At 40.2% G+C, this 17,569-nt stretch overlaps 1 protein-coding gene across 8 annotated transcripts; it reads left to right on the top strand.

Annotated features, from left to right (window-relative positions):
- The first annotated feature begins 20 nt into the window (after positions 1-20).
- b4galt3 (UDP-Gal:betaGlcNAc beta 1,4- galactosyltransferase, polypeptide 3) lies at positions 21-11,148 on the top strand. Of its 8 annotated transcripts, none has more exons than XM_018760658.2 (9): positions 21-552; positions 3,713-3,783; positions 4,996-5,139; positions 6,860-7,015; positions 7,746-7,981; positions 8,640-8,830; positions 8,990-9,112; positions 10,011-10,115; positions 10,324-11,148. In XM_018760658.2, the coding sequence occupies exons 3-9, from the start codon at positions 5,097-5,099 to the stop codon at positions 10,658-10,660; spliced, it is 1,191 nt and encodes a 396-aa protein (XP_018616174.1). In that variant the 5' UTR covers positions 21-552; positions 3,713-3,783; positions 4,996-5,096; the 3' UTR covers positions 10,661-11,148. The 8 variants fall into 8 exon arrangements, with proteins under 8 accessions (XP_018616174.1, XP_018616175.1, XP_018616173.1 ...); XM_018760659.2 differs by having other exon boundaries at positions 4,973-5,139; XM_018760657.2 differs by lacking the exon at positions 3,713-3,783.
- The last annotated feature ends 6,421 nt before the right edge of the window (positions 11,149-17,569 follow it).

Raw genomic sequence — 17,569 nt, 5'->3', positions numbered from 1 at the left:
GAGTTTCTGCGCAGCTTAGTCGTTAGTTAGTAGTGAAGCAGTGTGAAGTGTCCCTCATTAATTACCTCATACTGTTATTTCCCCAAATTACAAATACTATCAAAAAGGGACCGTGAAGTAACTTCTAAGTCTATAGCTGGAACGAACGAACGAACCCTGTACATTGAACTCGTATCTCAGAATTCCGGCGCAATCTGGAAAACCGGTCGTTTCGGTGCTCTCGACGTCTCCACCTCCTCCGACTCCGAAGCCGCTCCGCCGTCACGCGGCCACAGGGTTGACGTCTGCGTGCACCTCGCGCACCGGGCAGACCACGACGCACCTCTGCGCGACTAAGGCGGCACGCGGCAGTTGCGCGCGGGCGCGGAAATCGGAAGCGGGTAGTGCTGCGTCGCTGCTCCTTGAGACGGAATCGGACGGCAACTGCGCACGAAAGCGGGGGGATAAGAGAGGATCGCTGAGCACGTTCGGGAAACGCGTTGGAGAAAACGGGGCCTACTGTATCGAGAAAGCCTCGGTGTGGCGTAAGACTCGCGCACAGGACCAAGGAGGGTGAGTCTGCATAACGGAGCGCAGAAATAGGTCGATCATTAACTAACTATGAAGCACATTCCGTGAGCTGCGGTACCGCACAGGGGTACTACGACTAGACTGGAGGATACTTTTACGTAATGGCTACTTCGGGTTAATGCTATGGGGATGATCATGATGGTAACGAAGCGAAGGAACGATGTGTTGTCGAAGCGAAAATCAACAAATTATTATTTACATTGACTGGGGTACAGATATCGGGTCAAAATGTTAATGTTACAACAGGTTGTTCTAGTCTACGAATTGTATTTTCTGCTTGAATTTTGAACAAAAATACACAGTGACAGTGCTGCATGCGATCATGTTTTGCGAAATAGAGTTGAATTTGAAAGCAGTGAGTGTTTATAATTTAAATGTACGATTTGGCATGTCATGATTGCTGAATCTGTAACTAAATTCGTGTTTAATCGATGATTAACTTAATGTGAGATTTCTTCTTGCCTTCATTGTGGTTGGTTGAACTGGACAGTCAGCGGGTCTTTTGGCGGAGGTTCGACGGACTTGTTTTACTTAATGCTTTTGTCTGACTAGTTTACTAAAAAAAAAGTAAAAGACCTATACGTACGGTTTTTGATGAGAACGTAGGTGTACACACCACGGTTATGGGACAGTAAATGTTGGAAGGTTTTTTTTCATTTTCTTTAAAAAACAGCACAATTCAGTTGTACATCCTGATCCTGTTCAGTGTTCGCAATGGATCAGAGTTAGAGATTCGGGTGTTAATACAAACGGGAACGTTATAATTATATTACCTGATTATTAAATCTTAATTTTAGATTTTAGGCGTCAACAACAATGACTTACCCGATTTATACAGAGCCTGGTTGAATTTCCAAGAAGTTAATATAGGCTACAAACCATTCTAAAAACCTGTGACTTTTTTTTTTTTTTTTTTTTTTTTTTTTTTTTAAATTCCTTACAACAATATGTTCACTCAGCGCTTTTAAAATATAAGTAATTTGTTTTTTAGTTGTTTTACAATTTTAAAACAACTAAAAAAACAAATTACTTCTATCTTAAAAGCTTTGAGTCTACATTGTTGTAGCCTTATTTGAGTATTTCACTAAATCAAAGTGCCTAGACAGGAACATAATATGAGGCAATGCAACTGGAAAAAAAAAAAAAGCATGAAAAGATGCACAGATGAGATAAAATGTTTAGTGGAGTGAATCATAGTTGGAGTGGATGGTTATGAACTTTCAAAGATTACATTTTCCTGTTGATTTATAGGTGCATTTTCTTCACATGTATTTTTAAAAATGTCTTGTCATAGGGGCACAAACTTGACCTGTTTTTATTCACCCATCTGACAAATGTCAGTAAAAGGCTCCCAAGCAAAATTGTCCTCCCTCGCCGTATGAAAGTAAAGGGTTTCTGAGCCCCTCGAAAAGTGAAATGTCACAGATTATTACTAATAATTTAAATGGCACTTCCTGGGCATTCTTGATAGAAAAAGAGTATCGGTAATTACAGCTAATAGAAGCAGGACTATCTAGCTGTTTAAGATATTGCTACATTCACTAGAGGGGGTGCGGTGGCACAGTGGGTTGGACTGGGTCCTCCACTCTGGTCGGTCTGGGGTTCGAGTCCCGCTTGGGGTGCCTTGCGGTGGACTGGTGTCCTGTCCTGGGTGTGCCCCCTCCCCCTCCAGCCTTGCACCCTGTGTTGCTGGGTTAGGCTCCAGCTCCCTACGACCCTCTATGGGGCAAGTGGTTTTAGGCAATGTGTGTGTATACATTCACTAGGGGTACAACATGGGGTAGTGGTGTTGCAGCTGGTCCCATCGGATGGGGAAAGCAATGCTCTGTGGTAGTGGAAGTTGCCAGCATAAAGAAAGTAGAAAGTTATACTGTAGAAGATAAGATGCAGAATGCAGCAAAGGAATCAACATCAGTTATGATGGATATGCTAAGGTGAACAGATGAGTCTTAAGCCTGGATTTAAATGCTGAGACGGGACTGGCATTCCTGACAACATCTGGAAGACTGTTCTAAAGTTGTGGTGCTCTATAGCTAAAGCATTATCCTTCTACTGAAATCTTATTAATTACAGATACCTTAAGGTAGCCTGCATCCAATGATTGAAGACAGCATTGTGAACGTAATGATATTACTAAGGCAAACTGAAGCAATGACATTTACTACCATATATGTCAGAAGTCATTGCAAAAACTTGAAGAACTGGAATTACATGTTGTACCTCCTTGTCCTTGTGACTGTTCTGGCAGCAGCTTTTTATATTAACTGTAGCCTAGATACAATCTGGTGAGGACAGCTCAATAACAGCGTTATAGTAATGAATTCTTGTTTCATTTACATTTATACATTTTGCTGACCCTTCTCTCCAAAACGACTTACAATGTTAATCATCCTTGAAACAAAGGCATGAACCAGCTTCTCATCTTTTTGTTTATCTAGGAATTACCTTATTTTTGCTATATATCTCAACTGAAGGAAGACCAACCTAATAAATGCAACAACATAAGAATCAAATGACAGATTTGTGCACAATAAAACACCCAAAACTTTAACGCTTTATGTATGCTTGAAATTCAAACCGCAAGTGGTAAAGATACCAGCACTCAGTTTTGACAGAAATTTTGTCTTCATGCCATGGTGGACGAGACCGGCATATGCGAACTGGGAAATTAGCTTATTAGTGTCTGGTGTAATATAAATAGCTGTTTAAGTTGACTTAATACTTTTTATATCTAGAATGCCCAGGAGGGTTGGGCAGCCTCTGGTACATGGATCCCAGAAGTCCCCCCCCAACCTCCCTTGCCTTTTGGTTGGGATTTTTTTTCCTTTTCTCTGTGGCTAGCTGGGTTACTTATAGCTTCAAGAACGAAAGTAGTTGTTGTAATAATTTAATGTACAGCTGGCCTTTTTTGTATCATATCTTTGATCCATTGTTTAGTGATTTGAGTGGGGTGGAGATGTAGCAGAACAGAGTTAAAGCACAGGAAAATGGGTGCACCAATAAAAAAGGATTTATATCAACAAAACAAGGGCAAGGGGGAACTGAAATAGGCGGTGGGTGCAGGCCACTTTCAAAGGACAAATCAAAACTTGGCTGGGGCTTGACAACCCACCAGCTCATATTCCCCTCTCTTCTACTCAAGGCCCACCTGACAAAGAGCTGGTGGGAGGTCAAGAGTCTGTGAGATGAGGTTCTTGAAAAGTACTAGTTAAGGTAAGGATATAAGAAAACTTCCAAGGTGCAGAATATACCTTGTAGTAGAGTGATAACTTCAGATGTAATTTAGGTGTGTCAAAACAAGGTGAATACTTATGCACTTAAGATTTTTTCACTTTTACACCATAGAGTACTTTGTGCTGATGACTGACAACAAATTCATCATAATCATGGTTCCATCCTGTAAAATAAAAACTTAAAAGTCTGTTGGATTAGGTTCTACAGCTGAAAATATCAATGGAAGTTATATGACTGCAGCAGCAATTAATTTTTGGTTGAAGTATTTCAAGTACCTTACTTTAAGGTTAAAAACTGCAGGACCATGTTATGAATAATTACTAACTACAGTAAAAAAAAAAATATATATATATAGTGGTAATACACTTTGTGCATAATTTAATTTATCTTATTGTTAAACCACTTGTAAGTTTTTAAATTATTATTTAAATTTCAGAATGTTCATAAATAAAAGTACTTAGTGCTTGAGTGTTGAAGACGAAAGCTTGGGAAAAATTTAGTCAAGGACAGATAGCCCCTGAAGAAGATAGTGTAATTTATCATGTGTATCATTCTGAAGGAGAAGAAATTAAACTATATACTGAATTGAATCAGTTCAGTGGTGAAGTCAGTAGAAGCCTGTAACAATACTACAGTTGTCCAGTCCCTTTTTAACATCTACAAAGATACCAGTTCAATTGCCAAGAAAACAAATATAAAGGAAAAAGGGCAGCACAGCCCGTTAGTTACAATTTATGCAACATGCAGATTTGCTTTTATTGCATCTTGAACCTTTTTTTAGATGAGCCTTACCATTTTTTCATGTTCTTGTGATGACTTATCTGAGGAGCATGATTTACTGTATAAATCTTTACACTAATGGATCTTTTCAGTCCACTGCCGTTACATCAGCAGACTTCATTGATTTACATACTGTCCATGACTAAGTGAACTCTTAACTTTTATTCCCTTTACCTTTGCTTGAATTGTCTTTAGCCGAAAGTCATAACCAGGGATGTAGTGTTTTGCTCAGAAGCACAGTAGGTAGAATCTGCATGAAAAACAATATGAAATTCTTTTTAGAACAAATTCTACAAATTTGGTAGAACACATTGTACAAAAGATTGGTTTGCAATCATTTTAAAATGAATTAATTTGTCAGAAACTGTCTTTTTTTTTTTTTAATCAGATAAGGGTTGCTTATTTCTCTAGCCCGGAACATGAACCTAAGAGTGGGAGAGACAAGACGGCACAACCCCTGCCAGAAAGTCCACTGGCTGTGACACAGCTTGGTCTAGACTGGTCTGTGTCACATGGGCTTGGAATGGAATGGAATGGTCTGCAATGAGCCAACAGGCAGGTATAAGTTATAGAGAGAGTTCATAGAACAGTTGTAATTTAAGTTTTTTTTTTTTTTGCATGCACATACAGTTTAGTATTAAAAAGTGTGATTGAAAATTGATCTGAAATCCTACAATTGTACACCCATGGGATGTCATTTTTGTCATATTTTTCCTATATTGTTAGATACAGTTGTAAGGAAAAAGTTTGTGAACCCTTTGGAATGACATGAATGGCTCCTATAATTGCTATGATCTTAATTTGTCAATATTGAACAAGACTTCATTTGTTGTTGTCTTATTTAACAAACACACACAAAATTTAACATTTCTATATCTTTATTGAACAAATGGTTTGACCAGACATGGTCATTGATGGAAACAATATGTGAATAGTGAAAAGAGGCTGATTGGAGTCAGACAGTTAATTTAAGTGTTGGTTTACTGGGGGGGGGGAGTTTTTTCGTTAACTCTTAACTCAAAAGAATTGTTGTATTCAGAGGACCTTTGAAGAAGAGCTGTTGAAGCTTATAACACTGGAAATTGTTGCAAAAGGATTTTTTTTTTAAAGATTCAAGCATCCATCAGTCTAGTCAAGCAGTTTAAAAATGGAATGAACATTTACATTTATTCATTTAGCAGACACTTTTCTCTAAAGCGATGTACATCTCAGAAAAATAAACTGAGCTCTTTTGCTACTCCCTCGGAGTGGATGTCCTCCAAAGGTCACAGTAAGAGGATTCTGTGGAATCGTCAAACAAGTGGCAACAAAACCACTGCTCTTCGAATAACATTGCTGCCCATCTCAGGTTTGACCACATGGAACTTCACAAAACTACTGCCTGTTTAACGAAGACATACATAAACTGAAAAAATATACATAAACTGAAACCAATTTGTGTAGAAGAATGGTCCAACATACTACAGGGTCGACTAGTCTCTACAGAATCAATTTGGTTATTGCCAAAAAAGGAAGTTTTGCTAGGTACCAAATATAAGAACTTATATACCTTTTCCATCAATGACCTTGTTAACATTGTTTAAACAGTTTGTTTACATGAAACTCTCTTTATTATTATGATTTAGATTAATGAAGATAGACATTTTATAAATCATTTATTAAAAACCTAAAGTTCACAAACTTTTTCTCTGAATTGTAATTAAGTGTAACAACGTAATTCAAAAATTATCTTAGTTCCTAATTCTCTTTGGTTCCTTATAGGACTTTCCTAGTAACCTGTCCACGCTGGAAGAGTTACACTCCTTGTATCTCCAGATCTTCTGAAATGTCTTTTTCATTTGCCTGATTCACCCCTCCCCCTTTTCCCTTGTCCTTCACCGGTGTGTTATTTTCTCTTATTTTCTTTATTCTCTGTTCTCTTCATCAGCCTTTAACTCACTTCTTTTCATCCTTTTATGTTTCTTTCTTTAGCTTATTTTTTTCCCCGTTTCCTTTCCTTCACTGTGGTTCTTTTGTTCAGAATAAATAAAAATATCTCCTGAACTGCTTCGCAAACATTTGATCTCAGTTTGTCTCCTTTTCCATCTACTGGAGTTTGTGCATTGCCCTGGACCTCAACCTCCTACCTCTGACAGGCCCCTCGAGTGCCTCCTTGACATCATGCTGTTTTGTGGCCGAACCTTTGATTCCCCTTGCACCCTGGCCATGCTAGTGGGGTTCCAATTTGCCTTCGTGCTCTACTTCTCCTTGGGTGGGTTCCGTGGCTTGGTGTCAGTCCTGGTGCGTACCGCAGAGCCCGAGTTTGACTACTCGCACCCCCATGATGTCTACACCAACCTCAGCCAGGTGGGAGTGCTGCTCGCTGGCCACACAGGGGCCCCAGGGAACACTGCACAACTGAGAGACTGCCCCCTGCCTTCACCCTTGCTTGGTGAGACATCTGATGTTCTGCCTCTGTTACAGTGCATGTGTCTGCATTACTTATTCTGGATTGTCTTGAGGTTCACATTGTGTCATCTGCTCTACCAAAGGGTGTCATTCATCCCTATTTTGCTCTAATTTCTCAGTTTTTTTCTTTTACGTACAGTTTTTTTTATTATTGTTTTGACATCGGGGGCGTGGTGGTGCAGTGGGTTGGACTGGGTACTGCTCTCCAGTGGGTCTGGGGTGTGTGTGTGTGTGTGTGTGTGTGTTGACATCAGATTTTTTTTTTTTTTTTTTACAGTGTCATGTCTGTACATTTTTCTTCTTACAGTTACTTGTGTAAAATATTAAGACGCGTAAGTAAAATCATGGAAAAAATTACTGATAACTGAGCTTGGCATAAGCAGTGTCGTTCTTGAATGTTTACATTTTGCTGAACACTTTTCAGAAAGGACTGTTACTAATGTAACGGCAGTATTTGAAGGAAGCTTGACCACAACAGGGGCAGAGGGATCTGTTGTAGTTACATTAGTCCTACTGTAAAAGTTCTGAGACTAACATGTACATATAGTGATGTCTTGATCCTGTGGTATGAAAGTTAAGTTGTGATTACAAGTAAGAATGTGATATCAATTTACATTGTACTTTATGGATACTTTTTGCCTTTCCAGCTTTCTGTCTTTGCCTTTGCCATTGTGTCTTTTGTCTTAAATGTAGTATACCCTTCCTCTCTTCAGTGGGCCCTGTATCTGTGCGCTTGTCCTCCCCACTCTCCTTGGAGGAGATTCATAAGAAGAATCCATTGGTATCTCCTGGGGGCCACTATCGCCCTCCTGACTGTGAGCCTCAACACCACACAGCCATTGTGGTCCCTTACCGCAACCGGCCAGCACATCTCCGTGCCCTGCTTTACCACCTACACCCCTTCCTGCAGAGGCAGCAGCTTCATTATGGGATCTACATCGTTCACCAGGTCTCTCTCTTACCATCTCCTGCCCTCTCCTCTCCTTTTTAACCCATTTATGCAGTAAAGCAAAAAACATTGAGTAGATATTCAATGCAAATAAGACAACATAAACTTTGCTTTCAAATGGATTTTTGGTTTAGACCCTGTGACTGCATTATCACAACAGGTTCATATCTTGTAAAGTGCAAGATGTCTGCAGAAGCTTTTGGATCTGGTCGAGCCCTGCTTGCTAATTCTATGTATGTTATGAAAAAAAGAAGTATCCTAAAATTGGTTATTCTAAATTACTTTTCTGAGTAAGTTACATTTGAAGGGAAAAAACATTTCACATTTAGAAAAATTTTATTGTCCAGCATGTCTTACCCAAAATGAAAAAGTTACTGAAACTAGGTGGTTGATTACTTTCTGTATGTAACTGTAAAAGCAACTACAGTGGTTAAAAACTAATACAATGTAAAAGCATTTCTCACGAACTCGTGTACTCTTATAGTCAGCTTGCAGCCATTTTCTGTGTGTTGTGTAATATTTCTGCTTTTCATCACATTTAGCACATGTGAATTCTTAATCCTCTTTCTACAGCCTCATTGTCAGTCTATCACACATAACCCTAACCCTGGTCTCTAAGTTTATTCATTACAGTGCATTTCCTCTTTGGTGGCTGCAGGTGGGAAACTCCACGTTTAACCGTGCAAAGCTGCTGAATGTGGGGGTTCGAGAGGCACTGCGAGACGAGGAATGGGGCTGTATTTTCCTGCACGATGTTGACCTGCTTCCTGAGAATGACCACAACACCTACACCTGCCACCCCCAACACCCAACACACCTCTCTGTGGCAATGGACAAGTTCCGCTACAGGTCTTTGGGTCGTCTGTTTGCCGTAAGGGTGCAGGAGAGGAGCCGCCACTACTGAGAGTAGCACTGATGTGTTCATTAGGAAGGCATCATTCCAGATGCGTAGATTCTAGATTTTTAACACCGCAAAACTCATATGTGACCCCCTCACCCCTCATGCAGGTTGCCATACTCTCAGTATTTTGGAGGGGTGTCCGCAGTAACACCTGACCAGTACCTCAGAATGAATGGCTTCCCAAACCAGTACTGGGGTTGGGGGGGGGAGGATGATGACATCGCAGCCAGGTGAGTGGAAGAGAGTATGAAGGTACTGGGTGCATAAGGGAACAAGATTTTGTGGGAGATTGATCAAGAATGAATGAAAAATCTTGATTGGCTTCATGGGAGTTTTTTGTTGTAAAAGCACAAAAGGTTTTCTTTGTCTGTTCATTTCATTCTGTGCATTATGCAGTGCCTGTCCATTTTTCATTATATCACCTTCATATTCACCAACATCTGTTTCCTCCCAAAATTTACTCCTAGCTTTCAGAATGACTGGAAGTATGTAAGTGTGGATAATCAGTGTTAAGGGGCTTGAACTTTTTCAACCATCATTAGATCAGCAAAACCATGAAGCATTTTTTGCCATGTTTTGTGTATTGATTGCTTAAAAATGACTGCTAAAATAAGCAGTTTCAAAGCACCCAGTTAGGTGTTGATTGTGACTAAAAGTAGATGAATGTTCAGGTCATAGAGTTTGTTGAACAGTAGCTGTAGTAAAATTATTAGATAGCAAACTTTTCCTGAACATTTAAATAGATTTTCGTTGATGGGCCTGTCCCATTGTTTGTGTTATTAAACTGATCATTTGTACAATTTTAAACCATTGAAATTGGTTCAAGGCCAGGCTAATTGACTAAAATTCACCTTTAATCCATGTCAGCAGGTGCGGCAAGTTGCTCATTTGGAACATTAGCCCATATCACGTAAAGTGGCGGGAGGGAGTGAAGTAGACATTTGTATTCTTTTCCAGTTGTGATATTGTGCTTTTGCTCTACATTAGTTGTCTAATACAGTATCCTCTCTACTTCCTTTTATGTAATCCCACCAAATGATTTTAGTATTTTTTAATTGAACATTTTTTTAAACTTCAGTGTTTGGTTTTTACGTTGCCTTTCTCTTTTTTGTGTTTTTGTTTGCTCAGAGTACGCTTATCAGGGATGAAGATAATTCGGCCATCGGTGGCAGTTGGTCATTATAAGATGATCAAGCACAGGGGGGACAAAGGAAATGAAGAGAACCCACGAAGGTATTTATGAAAGTTTTCAAATAAGGGGCATTTCGGCTACATGGTGATTATCTCCATAAGTTAATAGGCAGGGAGTGTTGGAATATTAAGCAGGGAACTTTGAAATTTTGCCTGCCTTTATTTAACCTCGTACACTTCAGAATTGTACTTAATAGATATGAAATGCAGGTATATTATGTTTTAATGTCTTTCTCTCATTACTTCACAGGTTTGATTTGTTAATGCGAACCAGGAGGAACTGGCGTGCAGATGGCCTCAACTCTCTCACCTATGAACTCCTGTCAAAACAACTGGAACCTCTTTATACTAACCTGTCTGTCGACATTGGGGAGGACCCACGCAAACTGTCCCACAGGGTCTCCCTAGTAAAAAAAGACCCTCGATCTCCAGCCAAATCAATGGAAAAGAAAGACAGTGAGGCAACAGGTAGCGCTGCAAAAGTAAACCAAGTCCCACAAGAAAAATCTAATGTGACAACTAAGGAGTTAAGAAGGCTTAAGTACAATGTGAGAGGCATTAAAGATGGGGAGCGTGTGGTCATTTAGCAGGTCTGATGACATAGGCAGTGACTTGTCCCTGTTCTGAAATTTGCCAAATGCTGCTGCTTTCCCCACTATGTGGGATTTTTTTTTTTTTGGTTATTAATATTTTGGACATAACACCGCCTTGACGCTAAAGTGCTTAAAGGTCAGTTGTTTGCTCTATGAATTGTTAGAAATTAATGTCTGAGACCATTTTTCCTTAATCCTATGTGTGCCTTTTTTCCTCTTTAGTGTTTTATATGTATTAAAGGTGTGACAATAAGGTTCCAGTAGTTTCCTAAGCTACAGATAGCACTGGATTGGCCTTCACAAATAGATGTTTTTTTTTAACCTTCCTGTTAACACATAACCATAAATCCCTTCAATGGTGAAAAAAAGAAAGTGCAAGATCAGAGGAATTAATAGATGTGATTTTATCTTCTATTCTTTAGTTACATTTATTCATCTAGAAGATGTTTTTCTCCAAAATGACATACATCTCAGAGAAAAATACAATGAGTGCATTTCATCAACAGAAGGAGATATTTGGATGCAGTGATTCTGGAGTACAGTTAATTTGTCAATACAGCATATGAACCTATGTGTGTATATGTATAACTTAAGTAGCTGCATAAAGGTTTAGCAATTATTCAACAATTTCTAATGAAATGATATTTACATGTTTGTCAACACACTGAAGAGATCAGGGGAAAAGTGAGACTGAAAGAGGTGAGTTTGAGACCCTTCTTAAATGTAGAGAGAGATTCTGAAGTTATGAGTGAGAGGTGGAGGCCATTCCACCATGTTGGTGCCAGAACCGAAAGGCTTTGTGCTTTTTATTCTGGACCTCTTTTGCATGGGACCACCAAGCAGGCAGAGATGGAGGGGTGTAGCTGTCTGGATGGAGTGATCAGATCTTGTATATATCAGGGAACATATCGGTTGATGGTTTTGGAGGGTATAACCAGAGTTTTGAATTTTATCCAGGCAACCTTAGAAAGCCGATGCAGAGAGACAAGAAGGGGCGGTACATGGGAACGCTTCAGCAGGTCAAACACAACTCATGCAGCAGCGTTTTTATCAGCTGTAGAGGTTTGATGGCACAGGCCAGACAGGAGAGAGTTGGCAGTAGTCCAGATGGCATATCACCATGGCCTGGACCAGGAATTGCATAGAGTTTGTTGTGAGATAGGAGCAGATCCTGCGGATGTTATGCAGGATGTATATGCAGGACTAGGGTTGTGGCCTCAATATGTTGAGGACAATGTGAAGGACAGACTTGATACAATCATTACTCCCAAGCTCTTAACCGATGAGGTAGGCAAAATGAGTGAGTTATGCAGTTTGATAGTGTTCTTGACAGGAAAACAGCAGCTGGGAGGTGAAGGATCTGTTTTATTACTATCACTTTTTTTTTTTTGCATTACAATACTTGACCATTCAAACACATTTTGTCTTGGTGATATGTACACGGAGACAGATAACTTTACCTTCATTATCATTTCAGTGATATTTTTAATATATTTTTAGATGATCAGTGTGACAGACCATGTCTCACGGTTAAGGACCAGGAGGAAAATCACTTATTCATTCTACGGTTATGCTTAACTAACTTAGTGGATGCACACAATGAGCTGGCTATATTCTTTATTTCACATACAAACACATAAGACATACACTCAGCTCTTCCTGGAGTGTCTGTTATACACGTGCTGTGTTTGTGTTCCACTGATATAGCACTTACCCAACAACATTATTTTCATGCCTGGTAAAAGATCAAAGTAAGGTTTTTGGTGGCCTTAAATACCTCTTGTTTGAATGTGGCTCATGCTCAGTTGGATGGAAATGGGAAAACTGGGAAGATTGTCATGAGCTAGTTTTAATTCATTGTGTTTTAGGAAAATGATGAATGGTAATTTAAGGGGAAATTGTATTCATGCTTAATTGTAACAACATCTGTAGATCACTGTTTTACTGAGTTCATATCGATCATTGACACCCCTTTTTGGTGAAAATGGTTCAGTCCTTCCTATAAGAAGAAAGGGAGGCTATTTAAAGGGCTTATTTTGCTCCCTTGCAAGAGAGGTGTAGATGTATATAGTTTGTGCTGCTGATGGCAATATCGAGCGTTGTAGACTTTTGTAAATAGTTTCTTTCACTTGGGCACTTTAATAAATACTTTTGGCACTAACAAGGTTTGTTGCGGCTTACCACTGATTGAAGAAAAAAAAAAGAGTAAGCACATTCATCCTAAACCATGATGTGAGGTATGACACTGATTTCATTGATCACAGATTATTCTTTTCAGTAAAGTAGCATTGTTTTTGCCAAATGTTACTGTGCTGCCCTCTGAAAAAAAGAAACTCTGTTGTCCTGGAATAACCTTATTGTCATGGCTAATGTTATGATTCTGTGTATTTTTTTGTTCTTCAGAGAATTTTTTTTTATTCCATGAAATTGGTTAGGTAAGTTGTACAGTTGCTTTGGTAAGTGATTGTCTCCAAATATAAATCAGTAAAAATGTATGAAATATCATTGCTAGACACATAGGTTTTACTCATACTGGAATCATTGAGACTTTAGTTCCTTATTTTGTGGGCTTTTTAAATAATGGAAGAAATAGAGTTGTAATACATTATATTGGTGTTGCAGTCAGATGGATATGTGTGCGTTTCTAAATGTTAATCCTAAAATCAAAGGATTATAAAGTTGCAGAGTCTGGGTATTAATACATACTGGTTCCTTATAGTGAGATTTGAAACATTTTCAGTTCAGCCACAAAGCTTTACTACTTGTGGTGATCTGTACATCAAATTTCAAAATCAAATTAAAAATCAGCTAAATCCAGATGCCTCACAATTTTAAATTACTGTATATTTGAGACATTTAATTTGAAGTAAGATGAATCAGTGCATATTGTTTTCATTGGTCTCATGTTAATTTAAATTTTAGATGCCTGTTAGTGAAGTTTAATATGTTTATTATACAATGTTGACTGTCAGGTTCTTATTTAAGTATAATTTTCCTAGGAAAAATTTTCCAGAATAAATCTTTCATTTATTACAGCTATTACTGAAGATAATGTAACAATAATTTGAAATTGGTGTATGTATAACTTTGTTTTTGACAGCCAGCTAAAAGAATGTTGACTCTCCTCAATTTGTTTTTGGGTGTGTTTGTGTGGGTGCTTGAAAGCTTATGAATTAGCTGTATTTGAGAAGTTGATTTATGCTAAATTACACATCTACTTTAAATATAAAATGTCTATATATACAGCACTGAGTTGCGAGCATAAGGTCTATAATTTGTTCTAAGCAGTCAGTACAGTATATATTGGAATTTATTTCAGGGTTTAATGGAAAATCATTATCAAACGTCAAGTTTTGAATGCCTTAGCATTTAAGATGTGTGTTTTCAGGACTGACAATTCAGTGTGCAGAATTATGGAGAAATGAGCACTTGGAGCAGAGCAGATTGTTAAACTGATTTTTTTTCCCCTTCTATTTCTTATTGTTTAGTGTGGTTACTGGGTATTTTTATTAGCTTTTATTTTTAACGTGTGGGGGAAAAGGGTAGGGTTAAAGCAACTGGAACTACCAGTTTAATGAAACAAAAATTAAAGATAAGGTAGATTTTTTAGAGTGGAACATTATTTTGTGTCATGCACTAAAATATGTATATGTAAAGAGATATTCTAAATAAATTCACTTTGACCAATGTTTTGGTTTACATTCTTTGTGTTTGGGATAAAACAATAACATGAACAATAACAAGAAAACCTTAGGACCTGAATGCATAAATTAGACCTTACTAGGTCTTACTGTTCTTGTTTGTTACTCAAACATTTTTGATTTTACATTTTTTGAAATTGCACAATATTAGTAAGATAACTACCTGTCAGAAGATGTATAGTGAAAGTCAGTCAACTCTATAAAGCCTGTATTCATTTTAAATAAGATTCAGAAAAATAGACTTTACCCTATCATTCGTTGGTGGTATGTTTTAATAATAGACTCCATTCAAGGTGTAATTTATTATCACAGAAAAAAAAATCTGTATTTTCTGAATACATCTACAAAAGCATTTAAGAGATACTGGTATTCTTGGTAGTATATATTTTTCCATGACACATGAGAAAGGTAGAGCTGAGAATTACCAGGATACTAGTGAAATCATCAACTCCGCTGAGGAATTCCTTCGGGGTCCCCTGCCGGTCCCAAGTCCGGATAAAGGAGGGAGGGTTGGGCATGGGGCTAGCGACCCCATCCCGTAAGAAACCCACACCGCTACAGAAACGCCAACAAGTACTCAAGACATCTCAGACATCTCAGCCTTGGGAGAAGATGGACTTCCAGCTGGAAGTCATATGACGCAGAGTGGGAAAGCCAGAAGCATCTGGAAGCTGCTCAGCCGATCACCATCCTTTCAACCAAGGCCACCCTTAACATCGGGACGTGGAATGTGAGGACCATGTACGAAGCTGGAAAGGCGGCACAGGTAACCGCAGAAATGAGGGCCTACAGACTTGCCATCTTGGGAATCAGCGAGTCACGGTGGACTGGCTCAGGCTAGAAGAGGCTATCATCGGGAGAAATGCTACTGTTTTCAGGACACGAGGAAGACAACGCCTCCCACACCCAAAGTGTGGCTCTGATGTTAAATAAGACAGCCCAGAGAGCTCTCACCGGATGGGAGGCCCATGGACCACGCATCATCACAGCAATCTTTAGAACTAAGATGAGAAGAATTAACATGAATGTGGTGCAGTGCTACGTCCCAACTAATGACAGCGATAAAGAGCAGAAGGAGGAATTCTACGACAGACTGCACACCGTCATCCAGAGTTTGCCAGAAAGAGACGTCACCATTGTCATGGGAGACCTCAATGCCAAGACTGGCAGTGACAACAAGGGCTATGAGGAGATTATGGGGCAGCAAGGACCAGGTGAGATGAATGACAATGGAGAAAGATTTGTCAACCTATGTGCCACAAGCAACCTGGTCATTGGCGGAAGCATCTTCCCTCATCGAAGGATTCATAAGGCGACCTGGGTTTCACCGGATCTATCTACAGAGAACCAGATAGACCATGTGTGCATCACAAGGAGGTTCCGGAGATCCCTGCAGGACGTACGCACCAAGCGAGGAGCAGATGTTGCTTCAGACCATCACCTCCTTGTGGCTCGCCTCAGGCTCAAGCTAAAGAGGACATGGACAGGAGAGACAAACCAGCGCCAGAGATACAACACCGCCCTTCTCAAGGAGGCGACAAAGTTAGAGGAATGCAGACTAACCCTCACCAACAAGTTCCAGGCTCTGCAGGAGCTTCTGGATGAGGAGACTCTTGATGTGAAATGGAAGGCAGTGAAGGAGGCAATGACAACAACATGCCAGGAAGTACTAGGCCCAGGAAACACAGCCACAAGGAGTGGATCTCAGTAGAGACCATGAAGAAGATACAGGAAAGGAAGGAAAAGAGGACAGCTCTTAACAACAGCTGTACACGGGCCGAGAAAGCCAGAACACAGGAAGCATACAGTGAGGCCAACAAAAGTACAAAGAGGAGCATCAAGATCGACAAAAAGAACTACTTTGACTCTCTGGCTACTGAGGCTGAAGAAGCAGCTCCACAAGGGAATATGAAAGATCTATACACCACTACAAAAAAGCTGTCTGGAAAGTTCAACAAACTAGAAAGGCCTGTAAAGGACAAGGAGGGAAGGACCATCACTGGAGATGAGGGACAGAAGAAAAGATAGGTAGAACACTTTGAAGAGCTGCTTAATAGACCAGCCCCTCAGGACCCACCAGACATCCAGCCAGCTGCTCTAGACCTGCCTATTGATTGCAGGGGGCCTACTAGGGAGGCGATCCGTAAGGCCATCAAACTGCTGAAAATTGGCAAGGCAGCTGGACCTGACAACATTCTAGCAGAGGCATTGAAAGCTGACATCGAAACCACAGTGGAGATGCTATACCCCCTTTTCAAGAAAATCTGGGAGGAAGAACTTGTCCCAACAGAATGGAAGGAGGGATACCTCATCAAGCTACCAAAGAAAGGCAACCTCAGCAGCTGCTCTAACTATAGAGGCATAACACTCTTGTCGGTCCCAGGCAAGGTGTTTAACAGGATCCTCCTCAACAGAATGAAGGACACAGTTGACCAACAGCTCCGAGACCAGCAGGCAGGATTCCGGAAAGAACGATCCTGCACAGATCAAATAGCCACGCTGCGTATCATATTGGAGCAGTCAATAGAATGGAACTCACCACTCTACATAAACTTCATTGACTATGAGAAAGCCTTTGACAGTGTAGACAGAGACACCCTGTGGAAGCTGATGAGACACTACGGAATACCAGAGAAGTTTACCAACATCATCAGGAACTCCTACGACGGGATGACCTGCAGGGTGGTGCATGGTCAGCAGCTCACTAGCGCTTTCCAGGTGCGAACAGGAGTTAGACAAGGATGCCTCCTGTCACCATTTTTGTTCCTGCTTGTGATCGACTGAGTGATGAAAACCTCCACAGCCGAGAAGCAACTTGGGATCCAATGGACACCTTGGGAACAGTTGGATGACTTGGATTTTGCAGATGACCTCGCCCTTCTCTCACACACCCACCAACAAATGCAGGAGAAAACCAGCACTGTGGCAGAGAACTCAGCACGAGTGGGTCTCATCATCCACAGAGGGAAGAGCAAGATACTGAGGGTCAATGCAGGCAAGGACTCTCCAATCACACTTGAAGGTGAAGCGTTAGAAGAGGTGGACAGCATCTCCTACCTAGGCAGCATAATCGACAAGCAGTGTGGGACAGACGTCGATGTCAGGGTCAGAATAGGCAAGGCAAGGGCAGCTTTCCTGCAACTGAAGAACGTGTGGGGGTCCAGAGTTCTGACAGTCAAGACCAAGACCTGAATCTTCAACT

This window comes from Scleropages formosus, chromosome 19 (genome assembly GCF_900964775.1).
Source record: "Scleropages formosus chromosome 19, fSclFor1.1, whole genome shotgun sequence".
In the NCBI taxonomy this organism is placed as follows: Eukaryota; Metazoa; Chordata; class Actinopteri; order Osteoglossiformes; family Osteoglossidae; genus Scleropages; species Scleropages formosus.
The sequence above is the reverse complement of the archived record's forward strand: the minus strand, read 5'-3'. Positions and strand labels throughout refer to the sequence as shown.